The sequence below is a fragment of the Lepidothrix coronata genome, unplaced genomic scaffold (genome assembly GCF_001604755.1).
Source record: "Lepidothrix coronata isolate B3197 unplaced genomic scaffold, Lepidothrix_coronata-1.0 Scaffold3, whole genome shotgun sequence".
Lineage (NCBI taxonomy): Eukaryota > Metazoa > Chordata > Aves > Passeriformes > Pipridae > Lepidothrix > Lepidothrix coronata.
The window spans coordinates 11,371,084-11,390,800 of NW_016690183.1; the positions used below are offsets into that span (position 1 = coordinate 11,371,084).

General features: G+C 40.9%; 1 protein-coding gene across 1 annotated transcript in view; it reads right to left on the reverse strand.

The window, feature by feature from the left end:
• The window catches only part of DCLK3 (doublecortin like kinase 3), a 31,417-nt gene extending 11,994 nt beyond the window's left edge, over window positions 1-19,423 (reverse strand). The window contains exons 1-2 of the mRNA XM_017823651.1: window positions 19,287-19,423; window positions 4,103-5,985 (exon numbers count right to left, since the gene is read on the reverse strand). Of these exons, the coding sequence (XP_017679140.1) occupies window positions 4,103-5,985; window positions 19,287-19,347 (1,944 nt within the window). The 5' untranslated portion in view covers window positions 19,348-19,423. The remainder of the gene's footprint in view (window positions 1-4,102; window positions 5,986-19,286) is intronic.
• Window positions 19,424-19,717: the final 294 nt, after the last annotated feature.

Below are 19,717 nucleotides of genomic sequence, written 5' to 3' on the forward strand. Positions count from 1 at the left end.
AAGGCTAACAGTGATAGGATGCTACAAAAATTCACAATTTAAATGTTCGATTTTATATGTACTATGAAAATATGAGCATGAATATATTTTCCTATTGCATACATAATTTTTTAAAAATTATAAATGAAAATTATGTCACATGGAATTTCATGTGACTCCATGCTACTGTACTGAGACAAATAATACTGAAATGTTTATATACATTTTTAGAAACCAGTGGGAAGGATGGAGAACGCACTGGTCTTAATCCCAATTCCAGAATCATTAGGAAATTTCTTGCTTTGTAAAATGCACTTTTTCTTTCCTCAGGATGTCTGACTCCTAATCTCTCATCACAGCACAAGGTGGCAACAGTGCACCATCTGTTCTTCCAAGACAAAACCACTGAGAGTTCATTTTACTTAAAAGTGCTGCCTCCCCATAGAGTTAATTAAAGTAAGAAAGACCAGTATTCAGTACACTTTCTGTAGACAGCCAATTTAGGCCATACAACTACTAAGGTCTTTCAACTGCAAGGTAAGCCAACATCTGGTGGCCTTGGACTAAAGGCAGTCAGAATTGCTCACTACTTTCTCAAATACAAAAGACATGGCAGGATATCAGAATATTGTCTCAAGATTTCTAGCTGTCCCACCAGAAGGTCATAATACAAAGCCAAGTTCATCTTCAAAGAAGGGAAAAAATAATCTTTTCCTTTTCTTCTGTCTATTGATGATTCCCAGTACTTAATGTTCTTGTTTGGTTTCATATCTACCTTATGAAATCCATCAGGGTGTTCAAGATGATAATTTACAGCACTAATATTTCTCTGTATGCATATATATATATAATAGCACAGATTCTCCTAATGGACATAATGAAAGCAAGCTAGCCCATGGGATGTTTGGTATACTGGAAATAGATAGATCTTAAGAAAAATTACTACTTACACATTTGAGTTTCAGACACCTCTTGCTGCTAGCTAGAAGAATCTCCATGAAAAATCATACAGAAAACTTCCTATGTAGGTTTATCATAATGAAAGTTCTTGACAGGTAAGTGGTTAAACAGGACTTTAACTCACATGCACTCAGACAACTGACAGTGTTTTGTGTGTATGTTAATAGAGTCACAAAGTTAAAGAACAGAAAGACTATACTTGAAGTTCTCACACTTTTATGAAAACTTGAGAAACAGGGGTGGGAGAGAAGTCCACATGCATAAAAATCTGTAACACTTATTTACGAAGTTGAGTGTTAAACAATTAGAACATTAGTATGGTAGGGAAGTGTACGAGGAGATAAGTACACAATCAGAAATACAGCCCTATCCCTTCCCCCTAAAAGGAGGTGTCTTTGTGGCTTTATGGCTGGAAAAACACCACCCCACTTTGGCATTAATTTCTCACTCACAAATCAAGAAATGCCAGCATCTGTAGAATTAAACAGTCCCTTATCTAAAAACGTGGCCAGCAAATCCTGCTCCACCGGGTAGCATTAAAGAAGTGACTTCATTTGTGGGACCAAACACACAACACTGCCCATCCTTGGTAGCAAAGGTTTTCTTGCTGAACACCTAGTCCTAAATGAGGTGATTCTGTTAGCAGATGGGAGGCAGTCGTAGCAGCTGTCTTCACACCAGTCATCAGACAGATTTTGTTTTTGTAGCGCAAGTCACCACCCTTCTGCCTCACAGCTATGCTGCAAAAAGTCTGATCATTGTGGGCAGACACAGTAGTGAAAGAGGGAGGGGAAAAAGCAGAAAGGATGATGGCCTGGTACAGAAGTTTATAACTAGAAGATAGTTCCATAAGAGAAAGAAGTGCAGTAAATAATTAAACCAGGTTTCCAACTCTCTCCTGTGTCAATAATTTTACAATTTACTAGACATCAAAGCGTATTTCTACCTTTTCTTCTGCAGGGACAGAAAAGGTTTTCCTTCTTTCCCCAGCTGCTTATTTTCGGAAAACTTATGGAAATATTTTTTCCCCAGATTGCTGCTTCTCTGGCAACTCTTACAAAAATTAGCCAGTATGTTCAAAAGTCATTAAGTCAACAGCCTAAAAGTACATACCTATTTTTGACCTCTGTGTACAAAGTCTAGGTAGACTTATTCAGAATTAAAAATCTTCAGTGTAGCAATCTGAAGTGAAACAACAGGTATCCCACAACCAAGGACATCTCTGCAGGCTGCTGGAAACTTGAAGCACTGCACTTCATCTCCAGAAGGATGCCCCCAAGCCCCTGACCCACCAACAGCAGATAAACCCATGAAATTTGCTTCAATACTGTTTGTTACTGTTCAGCACTGGTTTATGTTAAGATTTGTGGCAGCTGTCCTTCCTACTTTGCTTCTACCACTGCTCCAGCCACTCTGAGGAGACAGAGGTAGCACATTGAAAAGTCAGAAAAACCTGAATCTTGCTCAAATGGCCCGTATTTATAAGGATGCTTATTAGACAGCACAGGACCTATCCAACACTATCGAGAAATTATAAACTCATCCGGCTGGTTGAATAGATTCACTTTTTAAAAGGATGCTTTAGGTACATGGTATCTAATACTTGTGCTCACACTCAGTTAGCAGCAAGGTGAAACAGGAACAATTTTCTTTCCCATGGTGTTTAAGTAACACTGTTCTTGTATGAAAAAATACCTACAGTCTGAGAGCTGGTCTGTCCTTGAAAAATATATTCTGGCTGTCAGAATGGGCAACATGGTTATTTCAGTGCTACACAACAGCGTTCTGTTTTGCAGTTCTGTGAACTAAACGTGAAAACAGCCAGAACGGACCTGTACCTTGCCCCTCTTTGCTTACCTACATCACAGTACGTATTACAGAGAGAAGTGATGCATCTACTCTCAGGTGTTTCACATGCACTAGCTTGTGTTCAGCAAATAGGAAGGAGCAGAACCTGGTTCATAATGGAAAATCAGCTTATGGGAAAAGCACTGCAGTTCTAAATGAAGTTTTGTTCTAATGGCAAACAAAACACAAAGGCAGGGCCTACACTTCTTCCTGCAAACCACCCACTTGCACTCACCACCTTATATTTATATTCAGACCCCATAACAAGAATTTTCATCAGACTAAGCAGGACACATAGCAGGACCTAATATAGGTGCTATTCCTTAATTAAAAGATTCAAGACCAAACCATTCCAGCCCAGCCTTGTTCAACCTCTGCATGTCCTAGAAGCTACACTGCTACTTTTCTCCATAAATTAATTCTCTTAAAAGCATTGAATGGTACATAGGATTAAATAATCTATTACCTTTTTTGTCTGCCTAACTATGATCTTCCACAAAAGCAGATCAAATGCTACTTGTTAGAGACTGGCAAATATTTGGTATTTATCCGTTCGTCATGAAATTTGGAATACAAGAATGTAACACACACTTAGAAAGGGAGAGTTGTTTACTGTTAAGGTTCTACAAAGGGTATCTTGTGGAACATCAATACTACAAACATTTCTACGCATATTCACATGTGAGTAACTCCATTAACTTCAGTGCTGGATGGAAAGAATGTAGCCTCAGAAATGTGATGGAAATAAGAACTTTTCTCTTTGGCATGAAGTTACTATTTGAGCTGACTTTAATGCTGTATTCACCAAAACATTCACATTTTACTGTAAGATTATTTCAATCAACTACATCATACTTCTGCTTCTAAGAAAATAAGTTGTCACAAGATAGAAATCACTACAGTAAAGGATTAGCACAGCAGTCTGAAAAATATGTAACTGCAGTGGACAAAAAGTCTAACAAATAAATAAGCTAAATTAACAATTTTAATTAATATTGGTCTGCAAGGAAAATGCCTTATGATTCATTCTTGCACACCTAAAAGTCAGATGCTAAGTAACAGGTCTGATTTCAGAAGAATATAAATGTTTGCTACCCCTGAAAGCCTGATAATTTTTACTTGAATTTCTATCTGCAATGCACACTAGATCTATGTAAAGAAAAACTACAATTGTAATTTCACTTCAAAATTGTACCCATATTTCCAAACAGTCCTGCCACAGCACATTATCTCTGCATAGTATTTGCTTAAAAATATTCAAAGAAGGAAAATAAATTCAATTCCTGCATATATGCAATTGTTTGACAATACTTACCAAAAGATTTTCTGGTTTGAGGTCCCTGTGGACAATGTTCTTGCTGTGAATATAAACCAGTGCTTCACACAGATCAGTGATCATGACAGCAGCATCATGCTCTGTGAACTTCACACTTTCTATGATTGCATCAAATAAGTCCCCTCCTGGGACATACTCTAGGATTAAGTAGATCTCAGCTTCTGTCTCATACACCTCAATTAAGCTTACTATATTGGGATGAGAGAGACTCCTAATGATCAGAATTTCACTTTCCATCATGTCCTCTTTCCCCTTTAGCTTGGATTTATCAACAATTTTCATGGCGTAGATCTGATTGGAATCACAGTGGCGACATTCCTTCACCACTGCAAAGTTCCCATCCCCAATAGTTCTGCCAATATCATAGTGTTTTTCCACATCAGTTCTGCTTTTAATGGCATACCTCCGGCTTGTGCCTTCCAATCCCTGAGCCTTGCTTTCCTCTTTATTCACTCTGCGCTCCCCTGTTTTTTCCCGTCTAGTCACGTCACTTTCTCTACGTGTGACATTCCCCTCTCTTCTGGCAGCTTCCTCTTTAGCCCTTTGTCCCTCTCTGACCTCCCTGTGTGTTTTAGACAGTTTCTCAGCATCCCTCAGAGTGTCTTTCTTTAGCCAACCACTTTGGTTCATGACACAGCTACTTCCATTATCTTCTTTCACTTCATGAGATAGATGGAGCCCTTCTACAGCATTCTTCCTGATTTTTACTACTTCCTTCCCATGGTTTTCAGGCTTCTCCACATCCTTCTCCATGTTCCTTTTTTGCTTCTCCAGCCCTTCATTAACAATCTTTTGTAGGGGCTTCCACATCCTCCTACTGCCATTATCTTTCCAGCCAACTTCCTCACCATCCAGACAAGTTTCAGAAGATTTTCGGCAGTTCCTGATTTTTGCATTTCTTTCTACCTGGTACCTCTGACATGCGCCTGTGTTCAGGTCTCTATTTTCAAATGAGGCCTCAGCCTTCCTTTCCCTTTGTAACTTTTCTCTGGCCTGCCTTTCCTGTTCACACTTCTCACACCTCAGCACCTCCTCTGAACTCTCTTCTAAACCCTCCTCAGAACTCCTCTCATGGTTAAGGTACCTCTCACTTTCTCGGGTTTTCCTAGAAGGCTTCACTCCCTGTTCACCACTCCAGCTCTCTCTAGTCCACTTTTTTTTGGTTCTCATTTTTTCTTCTTCCTTTGTTTTGGCTTGACTTTTTCCTTCATGTCCAGCTACCAGTTGGGGAGACATGCAATCGCTGCAGTTCTTGGTAATTTCTGTCTCATCAAAGCCACTGTCTACTTTCAAAGTCTTGTCATACAGCCTGCTCTTCAGTTTTCGGGACTGCTCCTCATTCTGCTGAATGGCAGCACTGGCAGCATAAGGATTTTCAGGATAAAGTTCTTGTAATACCACTTCCAGGTCCTTCAAAGTGAGGGGCTCCCTCCCCATAGCTATGAACGCATCACCTTCCCTGAAAAAGTCAGAAACGCTTCGGATTTCTCTGCCTCTCAGATTGTAAAGTTTTCTCACACGGTCATTCTTCCAACGAGGAAATCCCAGAGCTTCTGAAATGTCAGCCATGAGCTGTTCAAAGGTCTGGACTGACCTCCTGTTGAGAAGCAAGGTTATCCTTCTGAGCGTGCGTCCCCCGGGTTTCACCACTGTAATTATCCTTGGCTTCACAGGGCTGTGCTCTGAATGTATCGTGTGAAAACCCTTGCGGGGACTGAAAAATGAGGACCTATGGCTGCTTTCACTCAAACATGGCTTCCCATAGTTCCCACGACCAATAGGAGGACAAGTCCCATGTAGTTTCCTCTCTTTTACTTTTGAGCTTGCATTGTGTGGTGAATGGTCCAACAAGCCTCGGCGTCCTAAGGCAAACAAAGAACAGGCATATTAATTATTTTGCATCATCAGACCTTTCTGAGCAACCATTTTCTGCATGTCAGTGTATGTTACCTCAGAGAGTAAGGGTAGGTGACTTCAAGGCTTATAAAGAACTTTAACTGCCACTAAGGAGTATCTCCACATACATGCAATTACAAACACTGTCAAGTTTGCGAGAAAATGTAAATTCATTTTGTGACAGAGAAATGTCATTAAAAATAGTAATAATATTGAAAACAAACAGATCTTTCTTCTAATTCCTCTAATCTTTCAGAAGTCCTCAAGAAGTGCCAGGATTGCATCGAGTTTCTTTAGTATTCTCTTTTGAATATATCTACCATGACCTCACTCCTTTCTGAACCCAATTACAATTCTGGCCTCTGTAAACCCTGTGGCAACAAGTTCCAAAATTACATTGCATGAAGTAAAATAAACTAAATACTCGTGTTTTAAAATTACTACCAGACGGTGCTGTATGTGAAACCTTACATTTCTATAAGTAATTATCTCCTCTTCACCTTCCCTGGACCTTCTATAACAAATAAAATAAATTGAATTCTTTTTAAAAGACATTACTTTTGCTGTAACTTTTACAGCAATTTTATAGATCATCTAATAGTAGTGTAATGTAATCTTTTGTCTTAAAAAAAGGCCATCTTAGTTTTGTTTGATAGCTGGAGTTCTGGTTTTCCAATATTTTGGTTTGACTTTTTTATTCTAAAAGTTATATAAAATCACACGAAGATCTGAGTATTCTCTAGGGACATTAACAATTTTCCATCTGATATTTCATCTTAGAACATCAACCAAAAAAATGGCACCATTTGTTACACCTAATTGTGAAAAGGAAGAACTCAAAACATAACATATGGTTATGGACAAACCAAGCTATAACATAATTCCCTGTTTATCAATACAACAATAAGCTAGGAATAAAAATGTCCCCTAAAAGTACTCTGATCTCTTGTACTTGTTAGGATTAAAACCTGATTACAATGCATTTATTTTCAGCCTCAAGAAATAAACTTTCACAATGAGATTACAGAGAGCTTCCAACTCCATTTAATAGCCTCACACTTCAGTTGGGAATAAACATTCAATATATATAAACTAACAGGACCAAGATAAAAGAAAGCAGCCAGAATGTTTTCTGAACCATTACTAGGAAACTCGTATACCAAATGGCTTATCTCCCAGAGAATCCTGTCCATTCTCTTACATTACTATGCTTGCACAGCCATAGTGCACTGGGCAAATCCTCAAAGGAAAATCTGCACATATGAGTGCTCTTCTTGGTGCTATAGGCTTAAGCTTACTACATTTTGGTTTTGAACTGCAGAAAAGACATTTTCAGTATTTCAAGCTATAAGTTTTTATTTGTCCTTTTCATCAAGGCAAGAGAAAATATGCCTCCTCGCCTAGAATGACAAACAAAAGGGAAAACTGCAACAGGTGCTGCAGCATTCTCCTGCTCTGTCTCAAAAAATAGTGTGTCCAAGAGGCCAGGGCTTGAGTGGTGAAAGCACATGAGGAGACACCGCTACAGAACTTCACTCTGCTGTTGGCTCTGCTTGATGTATGATGAAGGACACTTCCTAGGTGTGATACTCTCACCAGCTAAGCACTGTGTGCCCCCTGGCATGTCCCTTAACTCTTGGCTTCATTTTCTTCCTCTGCCAAATGAGATAGATGCTTCTCCTCCAAACAAACATTACAAAGAAGCCCAGCTGCCAGCATGCTGATTGAAGACGTAAGCATTATATAAGAGCTATGTGTGACTAATGCTTGGTGGTTGTATAAGTTATTTCTGTCTTCATTCTGCTTTTTAAGGATGATCTCTTGTTATCAAAAGATGACTACATATGTGCTAGTGATTCTTCAGCAATCGCATATTTACATTCCACCCAGAATAAAGCTTACTGTGAATGGGGAAGAAAAAAAAAATCAGCCACAATAATAGTTCTCTGAAATCTAAATCAACTCCAGAACATGTTACTTACCAGGAACTGATGAAGCTCTGAATTTAATCAGTGTTTCCAGATTCTTGCGTACACACTGTCATCAAAGCATTATCTTGCTTATGGGAACAGTGCTTAACATTTTTACTGCTTATGATATTGGTACAACATAATGGTGTGCCAATAATGACTTTTCCCACAGCTTATGTTCCTCCCAGCTATGCCGCTATTATCATACCTTTCTATAAAACACTGATTTTAAGTGCTTGGCTGCACTGTTGATTGTTTCAATTACCTAAGCATCAGTTATTTTTTCTTTCTTCACTAATTTGGCTAAGCTTGAAACAGAAGCCAAGTTTATTGTTTAATTCTATAACTAAGGGAATAAGAGCAGTTTTATGTTATTATTAAAACAACGTAGGAATGTGTTTTTGTGCTTTTTAAACTGGCTTGATTCCTAGCGAAAAACAGTCTGACAAAAGCCATAAGTTAATACATAACAATTTTAGGAATAAGAATAGTATTGCATATTTTTCTAAGATGAAAAAAGAAAATTACATGACTGCTTAAATCAACGCATAAAAGAATCTTTTAATATTTTCCAAGAAAAGGAGAAGTGTCAAATTCTGTCAAAGGGGTGGTCACAATGATTATATATTACATAAAATTGAAAATTCACTTCAATTCCCTGTTACAACTATTTCAGTCATAATTTCTGTTGTTTGTCAGTTATGCTATATTTAACTGATACACATGAAGCAAGCCTCAATCTGTCAGGAAAGTGCACACACTCAAAGCAGTAACAAGCATTTCTAGAAAGCCTTCAGAGGTCACACACATACCCAAATCCTTTAGCTACAACTTCTATTGCTTCAAAATCATGTTTCCATATTTATATACAAGTGGGAGAAGGAGGAAGAGGGAGGTGGTATCAGAAACACACTTCAATGAGTTCAAGTACTGGCAAATTATACATCAGAGAATAAAAGGTGTTCTTTCTTTTACTGTCCTACTGAGAGCTAATGATTATCAAATATAAATATTTCTTAGAAATGTTAAAATGGATTCACGCATGCATGAGTGTGTCTATTTTTATCTGTATACACATCTATCTATATATGCTGGTGTATTAGAGTATCAGTGGTACACCATGGTCGAGGGGGATGCTGAAGCCTGCTGCTGTGGAAGGGCAAGGCAACACAGCTGGTCAAGGACACCTTGCATCCCACCAAAACTGCACATATTGGAACAGAAAAAACAGAAAATGACCTCACAGAGCAATACAGATCTCCATATGATGAAGACATGATGGTCTAACAAGGCAAACAATGACACCAAGTCACTAGAGAAGCATGGACTATAAGACAAACTGGGATTTGGGGGCTCAAACAGGTAGCAGGAACAAGAAACTCAGCACTTACGACCAGAGCACAAGTACTCCCTAGAGAGAAAATGCATTCCCCTGAAAGGAGCACAGCTTCTGTGTTCATTTTTAAAATTTACAAATCATTTGTGATCGTCACAGTCCTTCCCACTGTGGGGGTAGGGGGAGTGTGGGAAAGCATGGGGGGGAACCACAAAAATTCCTCTAGAAGACCTTTCCTTGGAGTGTTTTGGATCATACTCTGGACTTGGAGTAAAATAAAGTGAATTCTGAAGACTTGAGTGCTGAAGAAGTTCTGTATACAGAACTTAAAGCAACCTGTATCTTAAGGAATTTAATAAGCTCAGTTGTTTAGAGCATGGTGCTAAAAATGCCAAGGTTACAGGTTTGATCCCTGTACAAGTCATTCACTCAAGAGCTGGACTTGATGATCCTTGTGGGTCCCTTCCAACTCAGAATATTCTGTCATTCTGTGAATTGCCTGGCTACACTCCCTACAACAGCAGAGTAACAGGGTTTGCCAGAGGTCACATATTGCAATTAAAAATGTATTGCTGCCATTTGTCTTTCAAAACTTATCCCTTCCCTTGACCAGTCTATAAGTTTTTGTTCATCTTGCGTTCTTCTTGGCTCTCCTGCTTGAGATTACAGTTTCAGTAATTAACTGAATGGTTTACCCAGCAGCTAATTCTGCTATCAACTCACAGGTTGAAGTGGAATTAAATTTTTAAAAGGAGTTTTACAACACAATTTAAAACAGAAGGCAGCATTGAAATAGGATCTAGGTATGGCATTGCTTTCTGTGAATAAGATGGTGTTATTTAAACCCTGCAACTTCTTTAGAAGGCTTCCACTTACAAAAGCAACTGTGAAAACGCCCCAAATCATTAGCAGTATTCTTCACACAACTAAAGTTGCACATGACAGGAACCGTATATCTGGGAGTTGTTTTGATGTGTTGGTCTCAATATAGGAAAAACAAATACAGGATAAACAAAACACTGCTTTAATGGGATGGGAAAGAACAACAGCACAAATGCCTGTTTATTCCTTAAGCCCTAGAAATTCCTGCTGAGTAATTAAAAAAAAAAAAAAACCAACTAAAAAAAAAAGAATAATCTTACTTGGAACCAAAAACATTTAGTTCATGTCACCATACTAACAAGTATCTTCAAGTACTTGAGTGTCAAGAATGTTTCTGGCATTGAACTGAGAGCAGCCAAGCATGTAGCTCACACAGGTTACCAGTGTGCATCAGCAGTTGGCCCCAGGATGCAATCCGAGTCCTCTAGAAACATGCCATCTTGATCTCCTCTCCTTGCTGTAAATTATTAAAAGTTGCAACTTCCAGGGCTAGTGTACACTGTTAGTGCCCAAGACTGAAGTACCAGTGTGGCGAGTCTCAATTCACTAAATTAGATACATGGAAACAAAACATGATCGCAAGCGTTCTTTTACAGCAAGTAAATTTTACATGGGCATTATCTACAGCCCTAGTGTTGGAAACACCATTGGTAAATTTTTCTCTGAGGAGCCTCCGTAGCACCCTCTCCTTCCCTGATGCTCATCCTCGCCTCCTTGCCATGCTGTACAGCATCTTAAGGAAGAGGTTTTGTTTGAGTCAGAGCTGGTGGTTATTTCAGCAACAATGACAGACACACACACTTGTATCAGTTTTGACCAGATAAAATACTTAGTAGAAAAAGAAACTCAAATTTCAGAAAGGACTGGATCAAGACAGCATCAGATGTAGCAGGACAGTTGCTGCTAGTTCCAGGCTTAGCAAGTTCCAAAGGCTCACACAGCTCAGAGGTATAAAACTGAAACTGAAAAAAGAAACATAGTGAAGAACTGGACAGGGAGGATAAGAGAAAAGAAGTTTTAAGAGGGACTGGGACAGACCGCAGGGAATGAAGCAAATAGTGCCATAGGTACTATCTGACAGCAGTTCCTATGAACTTTGATACTGTCTGATAGCAATTTCCCTGAACTTTACAGACACAGTGGAAGCAGATGGAGAGTGTAATAGGGAAGCAGTAAAATGTGAGGGTGAGAATAAGAGTGGATCAAGAAGTTAGGTAGAATGCCAAACTTAGACAAAGGATAGGATTGGAAGTCAGCAATAGAACTATCCTTGCACGGTCTGCTCCTTTGCAGTATCCATAAAGGACATCTACATGCTTTTGTTGTCACTTGCCATATTAGTTCACCTTAATTTACATTTTTTTAAAGAACAGGAAGAGCTACATGCACACAAACAGCTGACTACATTAAAAGAACCTTAGCAAGCTCATCAGTAAAACAGGAGAAAAAGTTATCAGTCATATCCTGTATATCAAAAGAAGTGTGACTAGCAGGTCAAGGGAAACAATTCCTCCCCACAACTCCACTATCATGAGACCCCCACATGAAGTACTGCATCTTGCTCTGGGGCCTCCAACATATGAAGGATGCGGACCTGCTGGAGCAAGTCCACAGGAGGGCCATGAAGATGATCAAAAGGCTGAAGCACCTCTCATATGAAGAGAGACTGAGAGAGTTGGGGTTTTTCAGACTGGGGAAGAAGGCAGTTCTGGGAATACCTTGGAGCAGCCTTCCAGCACCTAAAGGGGCCTAGAAAAGAGCTGGAGAAGGACATTTTACAAGAGCATGGTGTGATAGGATGAGGTGTGATAAACTGAAAGAGGAGAGATTTAGATTAGATGAGGAAGAAATTTTTACTGTGAGAGTACAGGTTGTTCAGAGAAGTTGTGGGTGCCCCATCACTGGCAATGTTCAAGGCAAGGTTAGATGGGGCTCTGAACAACCTGGTGTAGTGTAAGATCCCTGCCCACAGCAGAGGGGTTGGAACTATATGATCTTTGAGGTCCCTTCCAACCAAACCATTCTACTTTTTGAAATTACTTCCTCCTCCCATACAAGACAGTTAAGAAGTGTATACAGTTTTTCCTATGTCTACTCCAGGGTACAGCAGATCCTCTTTTACAAGTAAACTAGATTAAAGGACTGTGTTGGGAAAAAAAAGAGTAACTAGAAGAGCTGAAATGTGTGTGAAAAACTATAGGAAGAATAATTTCTTTGCTTAAGGCAGTGCAGCCCTGAAGAACTGATTTTGTCTCAACCAATTCCATTGAGTTTCAAAGCAATCAACCTAATCTAGATTTCTCAGAGAAGATTACAGTCTGGTACCCAAAAGAACATTCTGAGACCTGATCTGCAAACCTGCTCAGTGCTCACAGCTGCAAGGGCATATACTAGAAGAGGTACTTCAGACAAGGTAACACAACACAACACATAGACAATGCTAAGTCATCCCAAAATTCAGGAACCAGGGATGTCAAGTTGCTTTCTTCCGCAGATTAAAGTACTTTTGATTTTATTTTTTGCACCATGACTCCTGCTGAATGCAGTACATGCCCTCTCTTTACAGGTGTTGCAGATAGGCTAATCCATGTTTGCTACTGCAGCAATAACCATGACAGAAAAGCCCTCAAGTTAATAAGCCTGTATTAACAGCAGGGTTCAGAAAACACATAGCAGGAGGCATGAAGAGCCAGGGTAAACAGCAAGTAGGTGCTCATTAGATACGCTCTGCCCATCACATACACTGATGGAGCCATAGCCCTTGGGGATAGTAAAAGCAGCATCTGAAAATGTAATTACTGTGCATATCTTAATACACAGGAACATGGGGTGGGGGGATAGCAGTCCTAATCAATAATCATAAAGGCTTGACTTTGTAACATGGCCTCATAGAAATGCATTTTTTTTAATACATTGAAGAAATACATTGAACAAACCTTATGTGTTCAGAACATATTTGATGGTAAGGCAGTTATAAAATATACTTTACAATAAAATATTATTGTAAATCATATTGTATATATCCATGGCTTACTAAGCCAAATAAAAGGAGCACAGTCAAAGTATTTTTAGACGGCCAAAGTGTATTTTATTCAATTACACTAAAAAAAAACCACAAACCCTCATCATGGTATTTGCATGAATTCTTATCTGCATTAGCTACTGGAGCAGAAAGAAAACAAAACCATGTTCAATATTACAAATACAATTTATCAGCTGTAATCTTTCAAAAATAGTTTTAATACTGTAACAATGAAAAATAAATTAAAAGGAGGGAATGACATTAATTTCTGTAACATCTTTTATGCTACCCTAATGGGCATCTCCAGTCATACTCATGCCAGCACATTCATATCCAATTTGCACTAGTGTGGTGGAGATCAATTGCTGAGCCAGTCTAACCCAATTTTTAGAGAATTAAAATCAGTCAGCAGTTCAGACAGTATTCTAAGTTCACTGAAGAAAAACTAATTTGGGCTTGCATACCAAAAAAAAAAAAAATCAGAATAATCTCTCTATCTCATAAATATATAGTTTTAGCCCTAAAAGATCAAAAAAAGTTAGTGTGATGGGATTACAAGTTCATTATCTTTCACAATTTCACATCAAGCATGCTTAAATTTGCATGCAATATCATTATTTTTCCTTTAACTGTCAGCCCTGTAAACTCAGCTGTGTGTCAAGTTGGCTTCCCTCTGTCCCACATGTCGCCAGTAGAACTAAACATTCTCCCGGCCAAATATGTCTGGTCCCATTAGGTGAGCTGCCAAAGTGTCAACTGCAGGGAGAGAAAATGTCCTTAGCAGCTACACCTAGAGTGCAAGAGCATGGAAGATGCACACCTTTGTACCCACTCCCTGTCCTCATATAAGGGCAGGCAAGACGACTTCAAAATTTTGCAGATCTTCAACATACCTGTTTTTTATTTTAAGAATAAACATACATTGTGTCATGCAAACTGGAAACGAGCTCTTCAAATCTTTCAGTCCCATAAATGCCCATTCTCAGCCTTCCCCAGTCTTTCACTCTAGAAAGAAAGCAGTGAGTCTAATTCCTTCTCCCTGCCTGTTTATCTCACTCCCTTTTCACTGCCAGTTTTGGGACACAGACCTCTGAGTTAATGGGAGATCCTAGAGGACAAAGAGTACCAGAGCAGCTGAAGTCAGCAGATGCTGTAGCGAAGGAGTTCCTAGGATGGGAAGGACTATCTAGAATGACAGTCTGATGGGAAAACATTGCAGCTGGACTTCAGCAGAGAGATGGAGACAGAGCCCCTCCCCATTGGAACCCTAGCTATGGCTATGTGAACTCTGGATTTTCCATTCTGAGGATGGATGGCCCCTCTGCTCCCAGTCCCAATGTGGGAGTCATCCCACGGAGAAATGCACGTGGGAGGCCCAGCATCCCAATGGCCATATTTAGTGTATGAGAATCCCAATGGATAAGTGACATTTCACAGCCACTTTTCCTTCTTTCTTCTCAAAGGAGATAAACTTGGAGTTTTCTTAGTCTATTTTCCCCCCCTTCTCCTTCCCTAAATGTTCAGAGTCCCTCTGCAGTCTGTGCTGGCCCTCTCTTGTCCAGGTCCCCCCACAGTGGAGCAGCAGCACCCAGACTGCTACAGGGAAGTCTGGTTTGCTCTCTGTGTTACACTTCCCTTTCCAACCTGGCAACAGTGGCTGGGCAAAAATTACCTTCCCAGGTGCTTACCTCCTTCCCACTGCAGGCCCACAATCATTCCACTGTACAGTTTCAGATTTTTTAAATCAAGCCATTTGTAATTAAAAAAATAAAATATTTACAGCAAACACAGATGGTTACTGCCATGTGTTAGTGTTAAACTGAGCTGAATCACCCCCAGAGCAGCAGATGAAGGTAGATTTCATGGAGTCTGATAATGACTCACAAGTGTCATAATTTTTACTTTTTTTTTTGGAGCAGAACCCCACTTTCATTATCTTCTTTCTGACATTTTAAGGGTAGCAAATTAAAAAGCAAGAATAAAGAAAGCCTTATAGAGATGTATACAGATGCATAATCTGTAAAGACTATGTGAAATGTAAGACTGCACGTGAAATGAATCAGTGCCTTTGGAGGTGTGAGGCTCAGTTTAAGTTGCATAAAACCAAAAAAAGAATATTATGAAACTGCTCATTTATTTAATTTCTTTCAAAGATGACAGGCTGTGTATTTTACTGGGAGAATCCATGACTACTTTCTGCAGTTTGACTGCTTTAGGGTCTGTCCCAGTAACCAGGAAAGTCAACTCTGCAGATCAGGACCCTCCATCAAGAATCTTTCACGAGAGGGACCAAACTGACAGAGGGAAACAAAAACATCTTACACAACTGCAGTATTTGCCAGAATCCATCTGGCAAAGCCCTCAGTGTGTTTCTAAAGGATCAGCCTACAAGGAGTTTCACTTTCACGTTGATGCTCTTGACTCTTGAAGTACCATATACTTTCAAATTAATTATTCATGTTTCATTACAAAGTAAGCTTTTAGCTGCTTTTTAGTCCTGTTAGCCAACAATGCCTCAGTCAAAGGAGCAGGATTGTGTTTCTAGTGGGAGATTTTATTTGCCTTGTTTCCTAAATCTCAACTTGATGACTAATCAGTTGCAACTGAGCAAACCCAGTGAAAATAAAAGAGCCTGCAGAGGTGTCACTGAGAGTTTAATTAAGCTTCCAGATCCTTTATTACCAATAACCTTGTTGCCTAACTAAAGGAAAGACCCAGCCAGAGTCTGATTCTCCGTCTGGTTTGCAAAAGGGGAAATCAGACAAAAGTTTTCTTTGGAAATATAGCACATTTAGGAGATGTTAACTCACATATAAATGTAGAATTCCCAACCCCATTATTACAGAATCACTTTTTCAGAAGAGACTCATATAGGAAAGTCAACATTGCAAAATAAATTGTTTCACAGAACTTACAAAAGAAAATTGGTTTCTCGGGAAAAATGTAAGCCAGTGTTAATTAGACTCAAAAGCATGATGACAAAGCAGAAAGATCAGGATTTTCACACCACCAGACATTTCTCAGCATTTCCATTAACTACATTATTTGGGGTCATGAGAAAACTAAAACCGGGAGAATAAGTGCAGGCTAGCAATATTGATGGAGTGGGAGATGGTGTTTATAGAACGTCTACTGAGAGCTTCTTCTAAGAATATATGACATAATTGCTTTGCATTCTTACAGTAATTAGACTGAGTAAACAATGGTAGAACAGAGGGAAGATGCTAAACATGTCTTCCGTTTTCAGTGAAAGCAAGCTATTGCTAGGTAAGATGGACAATTTGAAAGCATTACCAAAACTCCAAATTGACATTAGAATCAATCAAGGCAGTAGCTCCCCCTCCTTTTTTTCATTGTTTCCAAAATCTAGGGAAGACTACAAAAGGACAGACTCCATACCCTGAAATTGAGAAAAACATGAAAAACAGTATACTGTTAAGAAGAGAAATGGCACATTCACCTCTTCAACTACCACATTTTCAGATCTGATCCAAGTTGCACTGAAGCTAATTAAGAGATTCACATTAGCTTCAGTGAGATCTGGATCAGATCTAACTGAGGCTCCTAAAGTCACCATAATGTTCTGATGCTAATTATATTTACAACAAAATCTATATAACGCTAATTTCAAATGTTGTTAAATGTCAAGGAATCATCAAATTAAAGGAAATGAGAAAAAGCAGTGACAGCAACCAACTCAATTCACCCCAGAGCTGTTGCAAAAGAAGGAAGGATCATGAACTTTCCTTATTTCTACAAAACTATAGATGTTTCTGCAGAAAACAAACCAAGCAAAGTAATCTTAGAAATGGGGAAATGAATCCCACACAACTTCCCTTAGTCACCACATGCTGAAAATCCTGCTGATGCCAAAATTGTGACACTCTGCAGAATATGACTAGAAAAAGCAGCAGTGCAGACAGATACAAAAAATGTAAGTGACACTACCAGATAAAGATACATTCAAAAGTCAGGTTAGCATGTCCAAGGTAATTAACTTGAGTATAAAAAAAACTATAAAGACAAGGTAACTTCAGCACAGCTCAAATTCAGAGGCTTGAACAGCTGCCAATAACCTGAATTAAACCAAGTTATCTTCGCCGACAGTTTAAGTCTAATTAACCAATTCAGGTTAATGAACCACAGATGGAGATTTACCAGAAGCTAACTCTCAGCTGACATGTCCTAACATCCTACAAAAATTTTCATGGGAAAAGTCATGCCATTTCAGGACATCCACACCCATTACACTACAAGAAAGAGACTAACTCAGCAGGATCAGTTTTATCCGGAGAACCGCAGGGTGGCTTCCTGAGATACAAAATGCAGCCACCTCTTGAGAAGAGCATGATAGAATTGCTATAATAACTGCACCTCTACTACATAAAGTAGCTGTAATCTATGTTTTGTAAGCTTCATTTCACTTGCTGACTGTTTCAGGAGTCTGTTGGGTTCCCAACATTTTGAAGTGTCAAAACTGCATTCAAACCATATAAAAAACCACAAGAAGCATCAAGAGAAAAAAAGAGGGCTAAAGAATAAGGAAACAAGGAGGTGAGAAGACAAACTTGCATGCAGACCTGCTTATATGCACATTTTTATTTCTCTGTAAAGTTAGCAGCAAAAGCATACATAACGAACCATATCAGATTTGGTGATAAATTTTTAGTTTATACCCTCACACGGCATGGGTTTCAATCTAAATGCTCAGAGGAAGAAGCTTTAGAAACTTGTTACAGTGTTGCAAGAGGTTGGTTTGTTTTGTTGGCTTTGGGCTTTTTTTAAAAACGAAAACCCTTTAGTACACAGTACAACAAAAGCTTCAGTTTATGGTGTTGTTCCCAAACACAGCATCTCTCTCAACCTGAAAACCGTTCCATCAGCTCGAACCAGTGGCCCGTCCAGTCCTGCTGACTTTGTGTACTGAATGTACCCTGAGGAAGGCAGAAGATAACACTGCACAATGAAAAGTCATGGAATAGTTTTCCTATAAATATCTGTTCAGTTATTAAATAGAAGCAAACATAACTGATATAGGGGAAGTCAGGGGATGCAAGGGCACAGCCAGCATTCTTCCCCAAAGAGGTTTGGCTACCACATGTCACAGCATCCCCACCTGACACAGCAGCCCTCCCCCTCCTTTGAGCCCCTGCCCCTGACCCGTGTACCTCCCAGTTGAGGTATTTTCCCAGTTGAGGGAAAATTCACCAACCTCAAGCGTATTTTAACACAGAGTTGTGCAACAGCTTAAAATCCTTACACTGAATGCTATTTACTTTTCTGCCACAGCATCGGTATGCTCTCAGCAGCCCAAAAGCATTCTTTCCAAGTGAACTACACTCATGCTGCCTATTAAGACTGCAAGTTACTTCTAATCTTCAATTTTATGGCAGCACAGAAGACACTTGCGTGCCTTTTGGAATAGCAAATAGTTAACTTCACACTCAGACTTGTACCAGCTTACTCTGGTACATCGCACGGCTGCTGAGGTGGTCTCGGGAAGGGGGCACAGATGGCCTGACACCCACCCAGCAGCAGGGACTGGCTCTCCGTGCAGTCGTAGCCCCTTGCTCTGCTTCCCAAAGTAACCCGCTTCCCAACGAATCCACTTCACTAGTCTCCGCGACGATACAAAACAGGGGGGTGAGGAGGCTTCTCTTTAATACAAAATACAGGTAATTAAAGGAACACGGTGAAACAAGCATCCCCAACTTTGCGCCTTCGGGGACCTCTCTTCCCTCCCAAAGCCCTCGCCCCAATCCCACGTCCAAGAGGAATCGCACCTTCCTCCGTCAGTCCCAAGCCCCCATTTCAAGCCCAAAGGCCACCGAAAGCCTCCCCCGCTCACCGCAACCCCACGGACACGCAAGGACCCGGAAAGGAACTTTCGCCGCCGGAGCCGCCTCATGCCGCCCTCAGCCGGGGCGCGGCGCTCCCAGCTCGCCCCCTCCTCCCAAAAGGAGCCCCCCCAGCTGGCGACCTGTCGGGCAGGGGGGTCCGGCACTGCGGCGCGGGAGCTGCCCCCCGGGAAGAGGGCCGAGGGAAGGGGGCACTCACCGGCGCAGTGGCAGCAGGAGCCCGCCGCGGGGTGGAGCGGGGTCGGCGCGGCGGCCGGCATGGTGTGGGGGCTCGGCTCGGCTTGGTTAAGCTAGGCTCGGCTCGGCTTGGCTTGGTTGGGGCCAGGAGCTGCCCGCACAGCACACACGGTCCCTCCGCGCCGCCTCCCGGCTGCGAGGGCAGTGGGAGGGAGGGGACCCGGCGGGGAGGCGGCGCCGCGCACCGGCCACACCGGCGGTCACACCCCCGCACCCCTCCCCGGCCGCCCTCCCGGGGCAGCCCCGCCGGCCGGCACCGCCCCACGGCCACCGCCGCCACAGCCTCAGGCGGCCGCCTGCCCCCGCAGCCGCTCTCCTCCCGTCCTCCCCCGGGCCCCGCTTCTGTCAACGCCCAGCTCGGCCCCAGCCAGCGAGGCGTCCCCGTTTACCCCC